Here is an 18,734-nt window from a genome sequence, read left to right as displayed (position 1 = left end):
AACAAGCTTATTTTAAAAACTAAGAGGGGAGACAAGGCTAGAAAAATTAAAAGATCCACGACCGTTAGATGCTTCCTGAGAAAGCAGCTTATTAGGCTTAGGTGATTGAATCTTTAGTTTTATGTGTTCATATAATAACAACAGTCACACAATACAGCAAGCCAATATACAGTACAGTAAGATACAAAGTGGAGCAGAAGAGTGGAGATAAATCATATCTACTCTGTGTGAAACTGATGATACAGACATACTCCGTAAACTGCAGCTTGCCAAAAAACACATATGCAAGAAAGCAGCTCACACATCATAGAGAAATAAATGTGACCGTGGACCATAAATCCAGTCATAAGTCACACATGTACAGTACTGTGCAAAAGTCTTAGGCAACCACCACCAGATTTGTTGTTTTAGAAGTTTTAATGTCCATCCATATTTATTTTTCAATCTTTTTGACTAAGATATACAGAAAACACAGGAAATATGTACAAAAAATATAAAATAATAAAATTTTATTTAGGTTTAAAAAGATCCAGCAGTTTCCTGCTATTGCTCAAGTGGAAGGGGAGTTTACCCTAAAAACTTGACACATCAGTTTACATTTTATACAGTTTTTAATACACATTTCCTGTATTTTATGGATGTATTATATTAAATAGACTGAAAAACAATTATATATGATCACTATAACATTGCAAAAACAACAAAACTAATTCTGGCATGGTGGCCTAAGACTTTTGCACAGTACTGTATATTTTTAATAATAGCCAACAATATGGGTCAAAATAATCGATTATTTTATGCCAGAAATCATTAACTAAAGAGTCCATGAAAATATTTTTTTACATTTCCTACTGTAAATAAATATAAAAATTCATTATAATCATTAGTAATATCATTCGTAATATGTGTTGATAAGGACTTCATTTGGACAAACTTTAAAGGTGATTTTCTCAATATTTAGATTTTCTGCACCCTCAGATTCCAGATTTTCAAATAAGTAGGCCAAATATTATCCTATAACAAACCATACATCAATAGAAATCTTATTTATTCAGCTTTCAGGTGATGTCTAAATATCAATTTCAAAAAATTGACCCTTACGACTGGTTTTGTGGTCCAAGGTCATGTAAGGGATAATGTAGAGGCAGCCGGTAGTTATTGGGAAATAAGCCCCGACAGTGTGATCAGGACCCGACGTGAAGCGGAGGGTCTTGTATCACACTGAAGGGGCTTATTTCCCAATAACTACCGGCTGCCTCTACATTATCCCGCTTATTACACGGCTACTTGCCACATAAGAAAAAAAACTGGACATGAATATGAATTTGAAACATTTTATTGGCATATTTGTTTTATATTAACATTTTTATCTTTCCGCGAAACTTTGCACAGATGCATAAAATGATCGTAATACCTTATTAAGATCCTCTGCTTCATACTTGTCTGTCTCCATTTTTTTCTCTTTAATCAGTCTTTGAGAAGTTTTAATGCCCATTCTGTATTTTTTGTGTGTTGGCTTCGTAGCTGTCATGCTCTATTTTGTCAAGTTCAGTCTCAGTAAGCTCTCTGTGTCTTGTCGTGGTTGTCGAGTGTTTGTCACAAGATGGCGCCAGACAGTAATCTTTATTGATCTTTATTGGCGCGGAGCGATTTTACTCGTGCAAGTAGTCCGGCTATGCGTTATTATTTTGGAGCGGTCCTTATTTGAAAAGAACGAACCTGCAAATGTCTCAACTGACCAATCAGAATCAAGCATTCCAGAGAGCCGTGTAATAAAAATGGGTATAAAACACCATGTAGATGAAGATTTACTTGAATAAAATCTTTAATTCTTGGTAAAAAAAAATACTGTAGGTAAAGAAATATTGCAAACAAACTTATTAAACAAAAAACATTTGGTATAACAAAACATTTTAAAAAGCAAAAAATCTAGCTTTAATTATAAACAGCAACAAGCTTGACCAATTATATAAATAGGTTTTATAAATGAGAAAAAAAACGTTGTGATGCATTTGATTGTTTCTACCCAGGTGAAAATAAAGTACACTTCCATAATGTACTTAAAGTGCTTTTTTACGTGCACTAATTTTGTACTGAATATGCTAAAAAATATTCTTTAGTACTTTTTAAGATAATCTTAAGAACATCTAAGTGTATCTATGCTATTTTGAGACACCATGCATGAATATGAACTAAAATGTGCTAACAATGTATCAGGAACTCGAAGTTTGCTACTGTACAAGTGGTGACTATATATATATATATACTAGTCAACATTTGAAGTGGATCAAAAACTTTCATCCAAGTTGTCCTAAGACAAGAACGAATATTGGGTATTGGTTTTAAGACAACTTTTAGGAAAGGTTTTGATCCACTTCAAATGTTGACTAGTGTATATATATATATATATATACTTTTATAGCACATTTTAGTTCATATTCATGGTGTCTTAAAATAGCACATATAAGTACACTTAGATGTTCTCATTGATTGTCTAAAGAAACTAAAGTAGTGTTAAAGTTTTAGGCAAGAGGATTATAGATTTGGTTGTCATAACACTCATTTGAGCCGATTCTAGAAATGTAAGCCAAAATGCTAAATTTAAAACTGTAATCTTTAATTTCCTCAAAAGTATTAAGTTTATAAAAACTTAAAATAGATCACCATTGAATGAAACTGAATGGAGTCTCTACGTATTTTAAGCAGTTTTTTAAGCAGCAAAAACAAAAAAATGTAAAAGTGTAAGGCATTATTGCATTGATATTTGCGGCTTAATTTACATGTATTATGCGCTTTTCACAGTTTGCAAATCAGCTTTACAAAATACATAAAACACAACAATTCAAAAAATAATATTAAAAAAAATACATTCATTAGTCAACTAATGCATTACTCCATAAAGCTCTAGCTGTTTACAGCGGACTGACTGGCATTTCTTAAACATTCACTTTATGCAACACTGTCATCTATTGGTCAGACCTTGTTACAGCATACTAGCTTTCACTTCGTAAAATGTCCTTCTATTAGCGTGTCCATCCAGTCTTTAAAGCCGCAATGAAATTGAAATGAAAACTGTAATTTGTTTTGGAATATTGTGGTATTTTTTACAAATTACTTGTTAGTGAGCTTCATTATTTTAAAAAAATTCATGCATGTGTCCTCAAAATCTTTAATCAAAAATGCAAATCTCGAAACGATCTCTCTTAACTTCCGGTCATAGCAGGTGGGCGGGGTCCGGGAAAACATTGCAGCAATTATCAAATAGCAACATGAACCAACTTCCAACTGTCCAATCAGTTCTCAAAAGACGAATTCAAGTCCAGCTCTACATTTTTTTTACATTTCAGAAGCCATGTCACCCGGATATACGTCACCACGGGAAAGAAATGGGACAACGCTACTTCAGTTTCATGGCGATTTAACCATATTCATTATGTAGGCTACATTGATACATTTGGTCTTTATCGAAATAAAGTGACAGTTTGGATAAAGCAAACATCTGAACCTGTTTTGCTCAATATCATGCCACTTCCAAGCCCTCATCTTCAGTTGGGTCATTGGGCTCCTCTTATTAAAAGTTTAAGATTTTTTGCAAACCAAAAGTCATCGTTACGTTCCAGGCTGTGACAGCGCCACATATCCCTTTGGCTCTGATTGGATCATGCCAACACACGGCATCATGAAATAACCTGAAGGATGAGGGTGGACAATACCCCCCTGATCTAATCTGGGGGTGTATGCAGGGGGTTCATCTGTTGAATTATTGGTCGAGCTGTCAACGTGGGTGGGGTCTCGAGTTACTGACATGGTGGTGGGAGGAGTCATAACATAGCCTCCATTTATTGCACCAGAATTGTTAGCGGTTCCACACATGCACCCGTGACTTTCATCGGAAGACACATCGATGATTTCCTCCTGATCGCAGGAATCCTCACAGCACAGAATATAGGGTCCGCTGAAGCTTATTCCTGAATGGTCCGGGTACATGCTCTCGCCCACATAGGAGTGTGAGTTGCTCGTTTCATCTGGCCATCCTTTTTTAAGGGTAGCATTGGAAATCACGTCCTCATTGTAAAACAAAAGTGGATCCCCAGAGACACTACGAATAAATGTGTAAAAGAGAAACACTGTCAGAACCAAACATCAATTTTGTCATCAATTTACATATTTAGCAGAACAACTTCTTTTTTAATATTTTGTTTACATGCTCTTTCATTTGTCAGTTGATTTGGATTAAAGATTCTGCCAAATGAATACATGTTAATGTTAAAATGGACATTTCCCAAGACTTTTTATGATGTAAAAAGCCCACTTTGTAGGTGTGAGCAAAAATGTGCAGTTTTTGGGTGCGTCTTTTTAAATGCAAATGAGCTGATCTCTGCACTAAATGGCAGTGTCTTGCTGGATAGTGCCGATTAAGGGGCGGTATTATCCCCTTATGACATCACAGGGGGAGACAAATTTCAATGACCTATTTTTCACATGCTTGCAGAGAATGCAGAGAATTAACGGTTACTTGGTTGACCTTTTTCACATTTTCTAGGTTGATGGAAGCACTGGCACCAAATTATAGCACTTAAACATGGAAAATGACCTTATGTCTATAATGATGGTGCCTTAATAATACTATAATAATATTCTGGTGTCCTTCTAATAGAACTAAATTACATTCATTTACCAAAAACATTATCATGTACATTATTTGTGAATAAAAACTGAGGATGTGTGTGTTAAGATGTTACCTGCTTTTGCAGATACTGATATTGTCTGTTGGCTGTATGACACACATTGAGGTCTTCTCTTTTTCGCTTTGGAGATATGGCCATCCAGAGGAGGACTTTTCCGATAGAGAGGAAAAAGAGAATTTGTATTTATTTATTATTATTTTTTTAACACCGTTCAGGCATCTATAACTACATTCATGGCAAGAACTAGTTAATCTATACACAGTTAGTCTACACAAGTTGGATAGTGAGAACCTTCAGACTCCATATAGACCCACTGTGCTACCCATTGACCCACTGTGCTACCCCATATGTTTGAATAAAAACCATAGCTTTCTAAGGTAACCGTGTGTATTTGGAAGATGTATTGGAAGATTAAAAAAAACAATGTCTGTAAAGATTCACCTTGATAATTCCCTCCATCACTTTGCTGTGTATGGGTGATGGAATTGATCCCTTCCATAATTCAATCTTTCTGTTATGAGACATAAGCACAAAAACATTCACATGAACAAATAACACACAAACAAAAGTGTACTAGTATACATGATGAACAGGTGTTTTACCTGTGAAAGACTGGAAGGGCGTTGTACAAAACTATGAAGATCACAGCCACGAACAGACTAATCAATATGTAGATTATGGTGGTGACAGACCAAGAAGCTACACACACCCAAAAAATAAAACATGTATTATATATTGAGTTTAGCCTGTTGGTACTTTAAGTAATTCTTCAAATATATTCCCAGATATAATAAATGCAGATTATTACCTGGACCTGTGGTAAACCCTTTTGCCTGTGACCATTCGGATGGCCGACCACTGTAGGGACTATCTTTAGATGAAAGCACTATTCTGATCTGGGCCTCGTATTGAGTTGAAGGATCTAGAGAGCTTGAACGAAGCTCAAACCCTTCATATCTAGTAAGGTTATAGAGCACTGATGTCTACAAAAAGAAAATCACAATAGGGTTAAGTCACTATAGTGTGTGCATGCTTGCACAACAGATCAGGAGTGAAGGACAGTTAACATTTAGTACCTCACTGTTTGAGATTTTCAGCTGGACGAAGAATTCTATGTCAGCAGACCAATCTATAGACCAGCTCAGACTGAAAACACCATCTCTCTCTTTCACCTGCACGGGGTCGGGTTGTGGAGGGTGAACTGGAAAACATAAATGTACTGTTACAGGTCTCCAGTGCAGTAGCTGTTAAATTAGTTTACCCATAGTTAAAGTGTTTGTCTTATTTGAAACGGTAAAAATCATAGTCCATGCAAAAGCATCTTAAGCATTCTTTAAAGATGACATATCATGAAAATTTGACTATTTCCATGTTTAAGTGCTATAAATTTTGTCCCCAGTGCTTCTATCAGCCTAGAAAATGTGATAAAGATAGACTAAGTGATCTCAGGCAAGTCGTGTTATAGTCACGAAAAATGTGATCAATTTATTCATATCCATGGCATGAAATTCAGCTTTATTCATGCCTTGAGCACGAATGTCTTTTTCGTGTCAGTGGCACAAATTTCTATAAATAGTTTTTAGTGTAGGTAGCACAACTTTTTATCGTGTCATTTTATTCATTGCTTTCTTATTGTTTTTTCCTATTTTCTTACTATTGCCGCTTGGGGTTGGGGTTAGAATCATTTTTAGACATCCTATCCCAAACCCCAACTCTAACCCCAACTCCAGGCGAGAATAGTTTAAAAATGAAAAAAAAAAAAAAAAAACATGTAGAAACCAATATATAAAAGTACACTAACCCAAACCCCAAATCTAACCCCAAGCGACAATGATTTAAAAATAGGGGGGGGGGGGGAAATTAGAAAACAATACATAAAATGACACGAAAAACAATTTTTATAAATTTGTGCTGAATGACACGAAATCGACATTCATGGTCAAGGCACAAAAAAAGCTGAATTTCGTGCCATGGACACAAATAAATTAATAAAATTTAACACAGCTTTCCGTGAAATCATGTTGAAAAAGAACAACCCAGTAACTTAGTTTTGGTAAACCATTCTCTGCAAGCATGTGAAAAAATAGGTCATTGAAATTTGGCTCCCTTTGTGATGTCAGAAGGGGATAATACCGTCGCTTAATCTTCACTTATCCAGCCACTGCACTGCAATTTAGTGCAGAGATCACCTCATTTGCATTTAAAAGGACACACACAAAAACTTATATTTTTACCTCCATAGTGGCATTTTAACATGCTATAATAAATTATCTATATAATATTTTGAGCTCTGGGGACACCAAAGATTTATTTTGACATCTTAAAAATGTCTCCTTTAACATGAGTTAGTTATATACATGAAAGAGATCACATAAAGGTAAGTAAATATTAAGTGAATTTCCAATGTTGTGTGTACTATTTCTTTGAAACTCATTCAAATAATTCAGTCTTGAAAATAAGTTTTTCTTGTTAAAGACCCACTGCGCCTTAAAATGACATACGCCTTGAAATGTAATTCTTTGTTTGATATAATTTACACCAAAAATGAAGTTAGGCTGGTTCCTCTCCTCATTTTAACGTAGCCAATAGTGTTTAGTTACATCCCAGCTTGCTATATAATAAGAAAATGAAGTGCAGAGAGATAAAAAAAAAAAAAAAAAACGAGAGACTGACTCTGAAGGGTTATATCTTCAAAATACATATTTGGCCAGTGTTTTGAAGCACAATCGTTTATAAATATCCCTAAAGATAACACATTTATTCTTAAAGCCGAAAACTTTAGATTTCCTGGACTGACTTTCACCCAAATGATGTTTAATGTTCCTCCCACACACTAGATGGCAGCATTGCATTCTCAATTATTCTCAGACGCTCACCGTTTTGTGAAGTGCTGAATGTTTTTGAGTTGTACACGGGTCTCAGCTCAACTGTTAACAGGTAAGGGTCAGGTGTCTTTACAGAACAAATAAACTCCGTTATCCCAGCATCTTTCGGCTTTAGCAGAGGATTTGGACAACACTTTGATGGCTTGGGGACTCTTAAAGACAGAAAAACTTAATAGTTAGTGTCAATTACAGTTAAAGTCAGTTAAAGTTCATTGTGGGGGCTGTACTCACAGAGTGTTATCATTGTGACTGCACCACAGATGATAAGATATGAATTGAGAGTTGACTGTCTTCATCTGCCAGCTGCACGTCACGTCCGTTTCTCCTTTTATCTCACACTGCAGATTAAAGACTTCATCTAAGAGCAAGAAAGAACAAAACAAAGAGATTAAGCAAAGGTGGGTAGTAACGTGCTACATTTATTCCGTTACATTTACTTCTGTAACATTTTGGAGGATACATCATTTCAAAAATAAACTTCAGTGGCGGACTAGCGCATTTTCAAGTACTTTATCAGAGTATTTTTATTTTTTAACTTTTTACAATGTTTAAAATCTAAAGCATAATACTCTTAACACCAATACATGTAATTAAAACATATCGTTCCTCGTCACTTCAAACTAAAAATAAGACGCGATTCGTGAATGAGTTGATTATTTAAAAAAAACCTCCTGAATCAGTTTCAGTGGAATCGGTTTTAAAATTGCACAAGCTGAAACATCCGACTGAACAGCTCTTGAGTCATGCAATTGTCTCGAGTTGCTGATTTAAAGGTCAAGGATTCATTTAGAGCGAATCTCCAGTTACCAAGACACTCTGAAGTGTTTATCTTTCTGTCACGAGCCGATAGCTGGACTCTTTTTTTTTTTTTTAATAAAAAAACAAATAGAAAAAATAAAAAAAACAATAGAGCACCTATTGTTCGACATATGTTTTTAAATTTTCTTTGTTGTGTAAGTGTGTATTAGTACATGTTAACGATATGCAAAAGGTACAAACCCCAGAGTAAACAATACGTCTCCAACGTAAATCTCTTTTCTTGGACTACAACAAACACACGGATTGTAGGCAACAGTTTACTTTCTGGGATTGGTGATGTAGACAAGATCAAAATTATCATAATTCTTCCCGCTTTGGACTTACAGCCTGTAAGATAACTCCTGTTAGCATTGCATTGTGAATCAATCCTTCAAACATGGTAAGGAGCGTCACATTTCCGGCTGATCTCAGAGGTATTCAGGCCAATCACTACGTACAGATTAGCTGGCCAATCAGGGACACAGACCTTTTCAAATCCGCGTGTTTCAGGAAGAGAGTGAAATCTGGAGCTATACACAAATGTACGGTATGTGGATAATAATGTTTTTTTAACCATAAACCACGCGAACACATTGTATTTCCAAATACACAAAATAACATAGTTTTTTAGCAATGAAATAGGTGCTAAAATAATTTACTTTTAATGTATTTGGCAGACGATTTTATCCAAAACGCCTTCCAGTGCATTGGGATATGAAAGCAATATCGCTCAAGTAGGACTGTGATCAGCTCTATCAGCATGGTTGTAAATAGGCAAGGCATAAGGCCACACCACAAGCAACCACAGCCATGCTTATATAGAGGCACATCACATGACAATGAGGGTTATATTAAGTTAATGTAACAGTTTGACGGCACAAGTATGTACATGAATCACAAACTAAAGCAGAATGTCTTTCAAAGGCTCTTTTGTGCGGAACTATTTCCTTACGCCACGGAGTCAACGCCCAGGATGGCGGAATGATACAAATGGTGATGGGAGAAACTACGCTTTTCAAAGCATCAAATCAATTGAACCAATAGCTTCGAAATAATTAGCTTATGATGCAATGTTTTGAAATCACTCATCACTAACAACAGTTTCTGTGTTGATACCGGTGGAATTGAATGGCTAGAAATTGCTCAGCGAATTAGATTCAAGAACCAGTATTATGTTTCCTATGAACACGCCACGTTAAAACCATGATCTGCCATTTACTGTATTTACATGATGCCCCACTAACAAATTAGCCAAAATGCATCTCTGTTTGAGGATAATGCTGCATGCACACCAAACGCAAAGCATAACGTTTCTCGCTGTAGATTACTTGTGGGATTTAACTTCATGTTATGCAAATTTTCCGCTAGTGTTGGGCCTATAAATCGTCTGATGATGCTTGCTATGCCTCTCAATGAATTACGGTGAAATGCCACTACATCCATAAGCCAGAGGGTGCAAAAAACTAAATATGGGCCACAGAAGAGGAACCATTTACACACGCATCTCCAGGAAATGACTTTAGCAAATATTTATATTGCTGTTCTTCAAACCTTTTCAGGTTTTTTCATGATAATAAAGACTATATATAATGATTTTGTTTGGCGAGTGTTGCTTTTTCAAATGCATGTTATAAACGGCTCAAACTAACAGGGATTTGAGATTGATAAGGACTTCTTTCTGATCAAAAGCCGTTGTACATAAAAAGGCTGTGCATAATATCGGCTGTGGGATTCAGAATTTTATCGGACAGGTATTATCAGTGTGTAACAGCATTTTCATCCCATCTCTTTTTTCAGCTTGAGTTGCGCAAAGACGCGTTTAATGCTAATATCGTGTGTTTTCGCCGCAATTGTGTTGTCCACTTCATGTCACACCAGTTTGCGTCTTTTTGTGTCTTTGCTTTGACTTTGCATGTAATCTAGTCGCATTTCATAATGAGGTTGCCAGTTAAGACCAAAGGGACTCCAAATAGGTGCAAAACCCACATGTTTAAAATCCCCCACCCTAATATAGCGTTCTGAGAGAGGTTTTTAGGAAGCTTCTAATGCTTTACAGACCCAACCATAATTTTGTTGTCTACATGTCACATCACAGAACAAGGATACATACCCAGTTCAATCATATGTCACCTTTAAACACAGAGCTTATTTTTTGCAATAATTCAAAAGTATATGGGAAAAATTTATGGGTTTTTAGAGGGAACTATAGAGTATTGATATGAAGAAGAGATAACCACTCAGTGCTCTTTAGTGGATATCTTATGTGGTATAAAGTATTAATTAACATACATTTAGAAGACCATAACAGTGATTTGAATTGAATGTTTACTTGATATATTTGTTAAATGTCTAAGAAGTATATATATCAAACACGGTGCTTATGCCTAACGGTACATTCACACGGGGCGTAAGCGTTAACGCTTAACGGAAGGCTTGTCTGAAGCGTGGCCAACAGCCAATCACTGTGGCCGCAACACAAGCTCCGGTCTTCCATAAACGTAATTGGCTGGCTCTGCCTAGGTTATTTGCATAAGGCGATATCATTGGCTGACGCACGCGTTGCCGCTTGAAAAGTTGAGAAATGTTCAACTTCTGCCACGAGCAACGGCACTGACTCGGCGCCGACGGATCCACAATTCAGTTCGCCAACGCTTGACGTCACCAATTAAAAGTGAATGGGAAGTGTCAACGCTTACGCCCCGTGTGAATGCGCCGTAAACGTTATACATGGGGAACTCGGATGCAAAAGCCAATAAACGCCACCTCTGTCAAAAATGAGATAATGATATTAACCGAATGCTCTCGGGCTCGGCAGGTTTTCTACATTAATCCAATACTTTTGCTTCAAATCCGCTTAATCCAGGCCCTTAGGCCATTTAGAAATTCCGGTTTGCTGTCAGAAACCATTAAGAATCTAATAAAAATGCTAATTTACAAAAAAACATGTCAGACGCACTTAGAAGATTTCGCATCTGAGCTCTTAATATACAGATTACTATAAACAAAGTTAATCGCACCATCTTGGGATCTCCAGGACACCAGTGGGCTCCAGTTGCTCCACATTCCTAAAGGACCCCGGGCCCTCACTCTGGCTTGGTAAATGTAACCTGGCAATGGTTGCTTGTCGATTATATACTCGTTGTTACTGCCATTATACACAACCTGTCACAGTAAAGATAAAGAGAAAGAGAGAGAGAGAGTGGATGAAATGATTACATTTACCATATTAAATCTGTAAATACTGCAGAAAAACTATTACATAGCCAGTTTACTGTGGCAATGCTATTTTGAATATAGTCAACTATATTCTATAGTCAATAAGTCAACTGACTATTCTGCATGTGACTCAAAGGTACATACAGTACACACAAATACACATTTACAGCAGATCTGTATTCAGTTTCAAAATGCTAGCGTAGCTCTTTCATGTGGAAACCTTATCTTTTGTGGGAATCTTAAAGTTTGTGGTTCTATTGCTGTTTTCTTAGAATGGCAGATTGAACAATGTGATAGTAGACCTTAATATTGTAATCTATTGTGAAACAATTGCAGTCTGTAGCTATTGTAGTGCACAGGTTGTAGTGTGTTTTCATTAACATGAATTTCTATTTTTTAAATGTTTGGTCATTCTCCTGTTCCATAATGACATCACAGTACTCAAACTTGCAAACCTAGACTTTTCGTATGGTCTCTGATTTGTGTATTTCTCTTTGTGTGCTTGTATGTTTGTGTGTACTTACAGTCCAGTCTTGGCCAGATATGCGGTACTGAAGCTGATACGTGAGCGTTGGTGTAATATTTGAGGATGCAGGATACGGGCTTCTCCATGACACCACATGACCTGTGCCATTAGCCATTTTCTCAGTCAAGTCAATCGGGGCCAGAACTTTTCCTGTAAACACACATAAAGAGCTGTATAACACTTTTCACACCAAAATTGCTTTTGAACAGAAACACAAACACTCACCGTGCTGGGCTACACTGAGAGATAGTCCTCTTGATTTACAGGTTACATTGAAGTAGACTTTGTGATCGGTTGCAAGGCTAAACCTCCCAGTGTTGTAGCGACAGCTGTGAGAGATCTTCCCATTGGATAAAACAACACCAGGTCCGAGAGAAACACAAAGTGTTTTTACACTATAGAGAGAGAGAGAGAGAGAGAGAGAGAGAGAGAGAGAGAGAGAGAGAGAGAGAGAGAGAAAAGATAAAAAAAAAATTTTTCTCTTGAAATGATAAATAGCATTAATAAATTCTCTCTCTTTCTTATTTGTTTTCACTCACTCAGTATCCCAGTAAAGGAGTGAGGAGTTTTCTGCGGCTTGTGAATGAATGAGTGGATCTTCTTCCCACGTGCATTGCACATGGGTCACATAGTCATTGTGGCACTGCAAAGAATCCATCACGGGAGACACTAAAACAAGAGGTTAAAGGTCAGCATTGACGAATAATGACATTGGATTGAACTGAAATGCACAGAATGAAGTAAATAAGGACGGATGTTGTTGAGCTCCAAAAATATGAAACCGTGAAGTGGTCACCTTTGAGCTGTGATGTGGGCTACCTCAACCCCAAAAATGTAGTTTTTTTGCTAGATTTGTAATGTCAGTGGATGTATATTTGGAATATGTTTATTAAGATACATAAAGGTTATCTGCTAACCTATTTTTATTGAGGCCCACCCAACAGTCAGTTTCTGGCTGTTACCCTGTAGCTTGACTACATTTGTCCTCATTTATTTTATTTGCATGTAAAGTTGCATGCATTTTTTTCTTTAAAATGTTATACAGATTTTTGTAAGTAGTTTATAATAGATTTTTTATTTGATTGAACTTATTATTTAAAACAAAGGAACTATATGCAATTCTCTATGCATCGAAAGCTGTGGTTCTCAAACTGGGGGCCGCGAGATGGTGCCGGGGGGGCCCAGTTTTATGACATTTTATAAAATACATTAATTTATCATGAATTCTGTGTAATTAAACCTAAAAAAAGTACTAACCAACAGCACTACTTTGTATAATTTAATATGTTTTTTTAAATTAAAATTTTAAGTTTTTGTCATAAATTTTATTTGGGAGGGAGCGCAAAGGAATGTGCTGTACACAAGGGGGGGCAAGGGGGGGCACGCTGAAAACGTCTGAGAACCTCTCATCTAAAGTAACTTAAATAATACTTAGTTCATGCAAAATTTGGTTACCACGGCACACATATTTACACAAATTTACAAATACTAGCAGGTGCCTTTTACATTAATGTATTTGGCGATGCTTTTATCTCAACATGTACGTACGTACGCATGTTCCTGGGGTTCGAACCCATGACCTATACACTTCTAAGGCAATACTTTAACAATTAAAATAAAAAAACCCTTTAAAAACAAGAGTTTAAAAAATTTAAATTATATTATTCAGAAGCAACACTAAAACGCACATCTTTAGTGTCTGTACACATCTGACTTCAGACGGGAACATCTAGATTCTTGCTAGACTTACCCTGGACTTAGCGATCTGTTATTTTTAATTGCCTAAACTTAAAGTTGACAGAAGGGAAATTTTCATTCAAAGCGTTTGCAGTGCTGTCAAGATTAGTTAGAAATGGTATTTTAGAATGAAACTGTCAAGGCAGGTTAACACTACCCACACTAAACTGAGTCCTATTTACAATTCTTGCCAGTAAAAGTCTTTATTGACCCTGTTGTGGGGTTAAGAGTTTTAGTTAGGATAATAAAAATGATATATATGAGTCTTTGATAAGGATCGCAACTAGATTAAAGAAAGTCGTTCCTGAACTACACAGGATTTACAAAAAAAAAATGCAATAATGTATAAAATCCTTATCGTTCTCTCTCACCAGTCCCAGGTTTGACATCGTGAAGTGGGCATTGGTCAGCTGCGGTGGTCCTGACCAGCAGAGCAAACACGTTCATATGCAGCGTCCAGATGAAGAACATTGTGAATGGGATGCCAGATCAGTGGTCTGGGAGACACAGGTGAGTCTTGCGGTTCTTTTCAGGATCCCTGAATGTTTGGAAATGATGAGATGAAATGGAAGAACAACATGCATGAAAAGCTTGTTGAGCTAATAAATGGCACTTCCTCAAACACAAAGACAAAGATCTACTTAAAGACACTTGCTAGCATCTGTGGTTGAGATATTCACACTGCTTTTAAACACTAAACTTCCTTCCCCTTTACTACACTTCCCACACCAACAAACACGCATAGATTCTTTTTTATAAAGTAACCAAAAATACAACCTAAAACATTGCTTAAGAAAATAAGAATACATTATTATTTTGAAAACATAATAACAGCTAAGTCCAGTATTTTCAAAAAGTATAGTACCCTACATTGCTTACTGTTTGCAATAAAAGTCCAATTCCACCCAAATCCATCTTAAAGCTGGCTAGCTTTTCTTTAAAAAAAATCAAAATTGAATCAAAATTCGCCTTTTAATCAAAGGAACAGATCAGGGGACCGATGCGTATCATGATAAACGCTCCTACAGATCTTCATGCGGATGTTGAAAAGATTCTCATACGATAACGAAACGTGTCATACGTGAGAGACATATGAAATCTTTTGGGGTAAACATGACCACCCACCCATAACCCACTTGTAAAGCTACAGTAAGCACAGACCGAGAATGTCGCGCGTTTTCTCGCAACTGCCAGGAAACTGTAAGGAAAGGGATTTCCCTCATCTTGAAAGCGTCTGAGGGGTGTTGGGGGAGAAATGAGAGTACAAGCTGAACTAAACTCGTTGTGTTTAAAGAGATGTACTTTAAAACGTGTTGTGTTTTAAAATTTGATGTTGGTGTGTCACTTCTTATTTAGTTTAAGGTTTCATTCAGAAGTTGAGCGGTGTAGGTTAGGTTTGCTATTTATAGTTGTGGTAAATCCGTGTAGGTGAACGAACTCGAGGGAAAAAGAAAGTAAAAAACCCGCATTACGTTCTTATGGTGAGACAAACGTGGCAAATCTAACTATGTATTTAGCTATGCATGCACTGAAATGAATCAGTGTCTTATTTTTCATTTGAATTCAGTTTGTGTTGTTTCCACAGCCAACTTTATATCATATTTTTAGGTTTTAACAGAAGCTTTATATTAAAAACTAGGATTAAAAACTTTTACAGTCGCATATACGCTGGAGGTCTACTGTACCATGTTGGGTTTTGAAACTGAAAGTGCCACTTTAAAGTCACATGATCAAATTGAAAGGTTTCTTTTCTCATATATTTCTTATCTCACTGTATGATCGGTTTAATTTCGGTCTCATAAAATGATGCAATGTTTAAGTGCCAAGTGTAATACACTTTTACGAAGATTTCTGTTTATGATCAGGCTTTAAAATGTGTTTAGTAACTAATGGACACAATGTATATTACTTCATTAACATTTTGCCCTTTTCATTCAATGCACTTATGCCGCTTTCTCTTTCCTGAATTTATGTAGCTCTAGGCATAATTAAATGAATTATGATTATACTACGGGTCCGTTGAAAGCTTAAATCTGATTGGCTGATGAACATTCTGAGGTGGGCAATTATTATCTGGGAAACGCACGGTGAACGTAGCTCCAGGCAGCTTTCTTGACCGCATTACAGTTCCATATCACCTCACATAGTTAAAGGTAGGCTTTCACATTTTGAAAAAAGCCTAGCAATGAAATCACGATCCCACCCTCCAGTCAAATCGCCATCCAAAGTCACGCCTCTTTTCAAACACAGATCAGACGGTCACGTCTCATGTCTCACTCAGCAGTGAGAAAACTTTGCAGTACAAAGTGAATAACATTTCCAAAATAACCAACATAAACAACTGGTTTACATCAGAATTAGTTAAAGCACACTTTCGGTTGTGTAGACGTAGTAACTATATCGTTATGCTAATCCGTAAACGAACACAAATTTCATAAGCAACACAAAGTTTCATCAAAGTAGAATATCTGAATCCATCTCAAAACAAACATATCGCGTACCTACCTTACCAAAATAAACAGTGCAACGACCCTTTCAGACCCTTTGCCTCCTGCAGCTGTTTGCATCTCGTTGTAAAACAGTAAAGTTACCGATGTTAATTTGGGTTCTTGCTCTTTGCTGATCCAGGCAGTTTTTGCTGTTGTTGTTATAAAAGATGTTTTTCGTTTTGATGCTCCTGTGCAGGTTGTCAATTCATCAGAAAAGTTTGCCATTCTCGCTGTTTACAGACAGGAGGTAAGCGCACATGAACGCGTCGATGACGTATGGTCGTCGGCGTGGACTAGCTGCGCGGTGGGCATTCAAATTACACTTGCGTATGAGGGACAAAAAAGGAAACGTCCGTTCGGACCGAAATCTATGATTTTTCATTTTTTGGGTCTACGCCTTTTACAGATGACATAAATTTCTACAAATAGATTAAAACAACTTAACACAGTGATTGCTATCAGGATGTGAGGAGGCTTTTAACCAGCATAACTAAAATGTTTCAGGATGTTACCCTACCTTTAACTGTAATAACGGACTAACAAAAACAACATGACAGACGATTTTCCGAGGCAATAACAGCGCTGTTTAGAGACGCACATAGTTCACACAATCTCTCTTTCTCTCTCGCTCACCCTCTCTCTCTCTCTCTCTCTCTCTCTCTTTCTGTCTTTCACTCTCTGTGTCTCTGTCACTCTTGCTCTCTTTCTTATAACTTCATTTATAACTGCATTAAAATGCTATTACTAGCTTTAAAATGACGTTTTGGAACAAGCAAAAGAGCCGTTGGATGAGACGCGGAAAAAAATAGTCCTACTCACAAAAGCGACTTAAGTACAAAAACCGGACGAATCCCTTTAAATATATCATGTGATCGATGTCTCAGCTTCGCGTCGTGGCCGCATCACCACCTCAGGTGTGCATTATTTTTCCAATAATTCAACGGCCTGTCATCAATTATTCCTTACTTATTACACGGCATTCTAAAATTCTTGATTCTGATTGGCCAGTCGCGACATTCCAATAAATGTTATTCCGAGATAACCGCCTGAAACTAATAATGCTAACCAGGATGCTGCTAGTCATTTTGACAGGTTTAAAATGTATATGTCTTTAATTACATATATGTAAGGGATAAGGTATAGGAAGCAGGTTGCTATCGCAGAAATAAGCCCTGACAGTGCGATCAAGACTTGACGCCTAACGGAGGGTCTTGTATCACACTAAAGGGGTTTATTTCGCTATAATAACTTGCTGCTTAATACAGGGCTATTTAAGTAAGGTAAGGAATATTAATTTGAAGTGTTTGCTCATTTCAACCCTTCCGTGAGCAAAAACCCATTTATTTTCGGTTTTAAGATGAGACAAGATGTTCAAATGTCAAGATCATTATAAGGGTTGAATCATTTTGTAAATATAATGTCTTATATGTTAATAAAATACATTTATATTTAATTTTTTGTAATATTAAATCGTACCTGTATGATTTGCAACTGTGTGTTAACAGTTTCAGGTGGGTGTTACTTGGAATAACATACCTTGAAATGTCACAACTGGCCAATCAGAATCAAGCATTTTAGAGTGCCGTATAATAAGACATATTTACAAATGATCAAACCAAATACTGTGAACATGACATATGAACGTCTTGTCTTATCATAAAACCGAACGTAAACGAGTTTTCCTAGCGGGGAAAGGGTCTGCATTCGTTAAATATGAGCAAATACAATATTTCAAATCAATATTTAATGTTCCTTACCTTACTTATGAGGTAAATAGACATGTAATAAGCAGGATAATACAGGCAGCAGGTTGTTATGGCAAATAAGCCCCTTTAGTGTGATACAAGACCATCTGCTTCGCGTCGGGTCCTGATCACAATATGGAGTCTTATTTCTATGATCTGCTTCCCTTACTTAATATTTATTTCTAAAAAGATTCATTCAGTGTGCTTGGATTTTAAAAGTTCTTACCTTATTGTGTTGAAAGTTTCCTAGTGGTCATTTAATTCCTCTATGGGCACCATTGTGTAACTGTCTTTGTCTAACTTGGTCTGTCTCAATCAGATGTACTTCCCTGTGTGTAGTTTGTTTTTGACCGTGTTTGCTTTTTACTGAAGTGCATAGAGAGCACATCATTGGATAACCTCAAAAGCAGAAGTTTATTTTTCTCAACTGCGTAAAAAAAATTCACTTGCTTGGTCATCAGAAACAGTTCTTACTAAATTTCAGCTTGTCAAAAGAGCAAGGTTAACACGCAAACCCTGCTTGGCCATACAGGTGTTAAACATGCACTTTGAATGTGAATGATGATGTTATTGTCAGCATCTCCGTCAGCATAAGTACCACTAAGGCTTAATATGGAGAATGAAAGTCACAGCCTTTGTAGAAACACACG

The 18,734-nt window shown here is 36.6% G+C and overlaps 1 protein-coding gene across 3 annotated transcripts; it reads right to left on the bottom strand.

Annotated features, from left to right (window-relative positions):
• Window positions 1-1,320: 1,320 nt before the first annotated feature.
• On the bottom strand, window positions 1,321-18,452 carry csf2rb (colony stimulating factor 2 receptor subunit beta). 3 transcript variants are annotated; one of them, XM_065252807.2, is made up of 14 exons: window positions 18,311-18,452; window positions 14,222-14,388; window positions 12,653-12,782; window positions 12,339-12,508; window positions 12,112-12,263; window positions 11,389-11,533; window positions 7,805-7,931; window positions 7,565-7,725; window positions 5,765-5,889; window positions 5,497-5,671; window positions 5,291-5,387; window positions 5,130-5,199; window positions 4,743-4,837; window positions 1,321-4,099 (listed from the first exon to the last, which is right to left on the bottom strand). In XM_065252807.2, exons 2-14 carry the CDS (start codon window positions 14,319-14,321, stop codon window positions 3,610-3,612), a joined length of 2,037 nt encoding a protein of 678 aa, XP_065108879.1. In that variant the 5' UTR covers window positions 14,322-14,388; window positions 18,311-18,452; the 3' UTR covers window positions 1,321-3,609. The 3 variants fall into 3 exon arrangements, with proteins under 3 accessions (XP_065108879.1, XP_065108881.1, XP_065108880.1); XM_065252809.2 differs by lacking the exon at window positions 18,311-18,452 and adding an exon at window positions 14,721-15,057; XM_065252808.2 differs by lacking the exon at window positions 18,311-18,452 and adding an exon at window positions 14,730-15,057.
• Between the last annotated feature and the right edge of the window lie 282 nt (window positions 18,453-18,734).

The sequence above is a fragment of the Paramisgurnus dabryanus genome, chromosome 3, assembly GCF_030506205.2.
Source record: "Paramisgurnus dabryanus chromosome 3, PD_genome_1.1, whole genome shotgun sequence".
Lineage (NCBI taxonomy): Eukaryota > Metazoa > Chordata > Actinopteri > Cypriniformes > Cobitidae > Paramisgurnus > Paramisgurnus dabryanus.
The sequence above is the reverse complement of the archived record's forward strand: the minus strand, read 5'-3'. Positions and strand labels throughout refer to the sequence as shown.

Coding starts and splice junctions, on each gene's coding strand:
- csf2rb (XM_065252807.2), bottom strand. CDS start 14,321: ATGTTCTTCATCTGGACGCTGCATATGAACGTGTTTGCTCTGCTGGTC. Junction 12,783..14,221: donor CGATGTCAAACCTGGGACTG/GTGAGAGAGAAC, acceptor CTCTTGTTTTAG/TGTCTCCCGTGATGGATTCT. Junction 12,264..12,338: donor TCTCAGTGTAGCCCAGCACG/GTGAGTGTTTGT, acceptor GTGTGTTTACAG/GAAAAGTTCTGGCCCCGATT.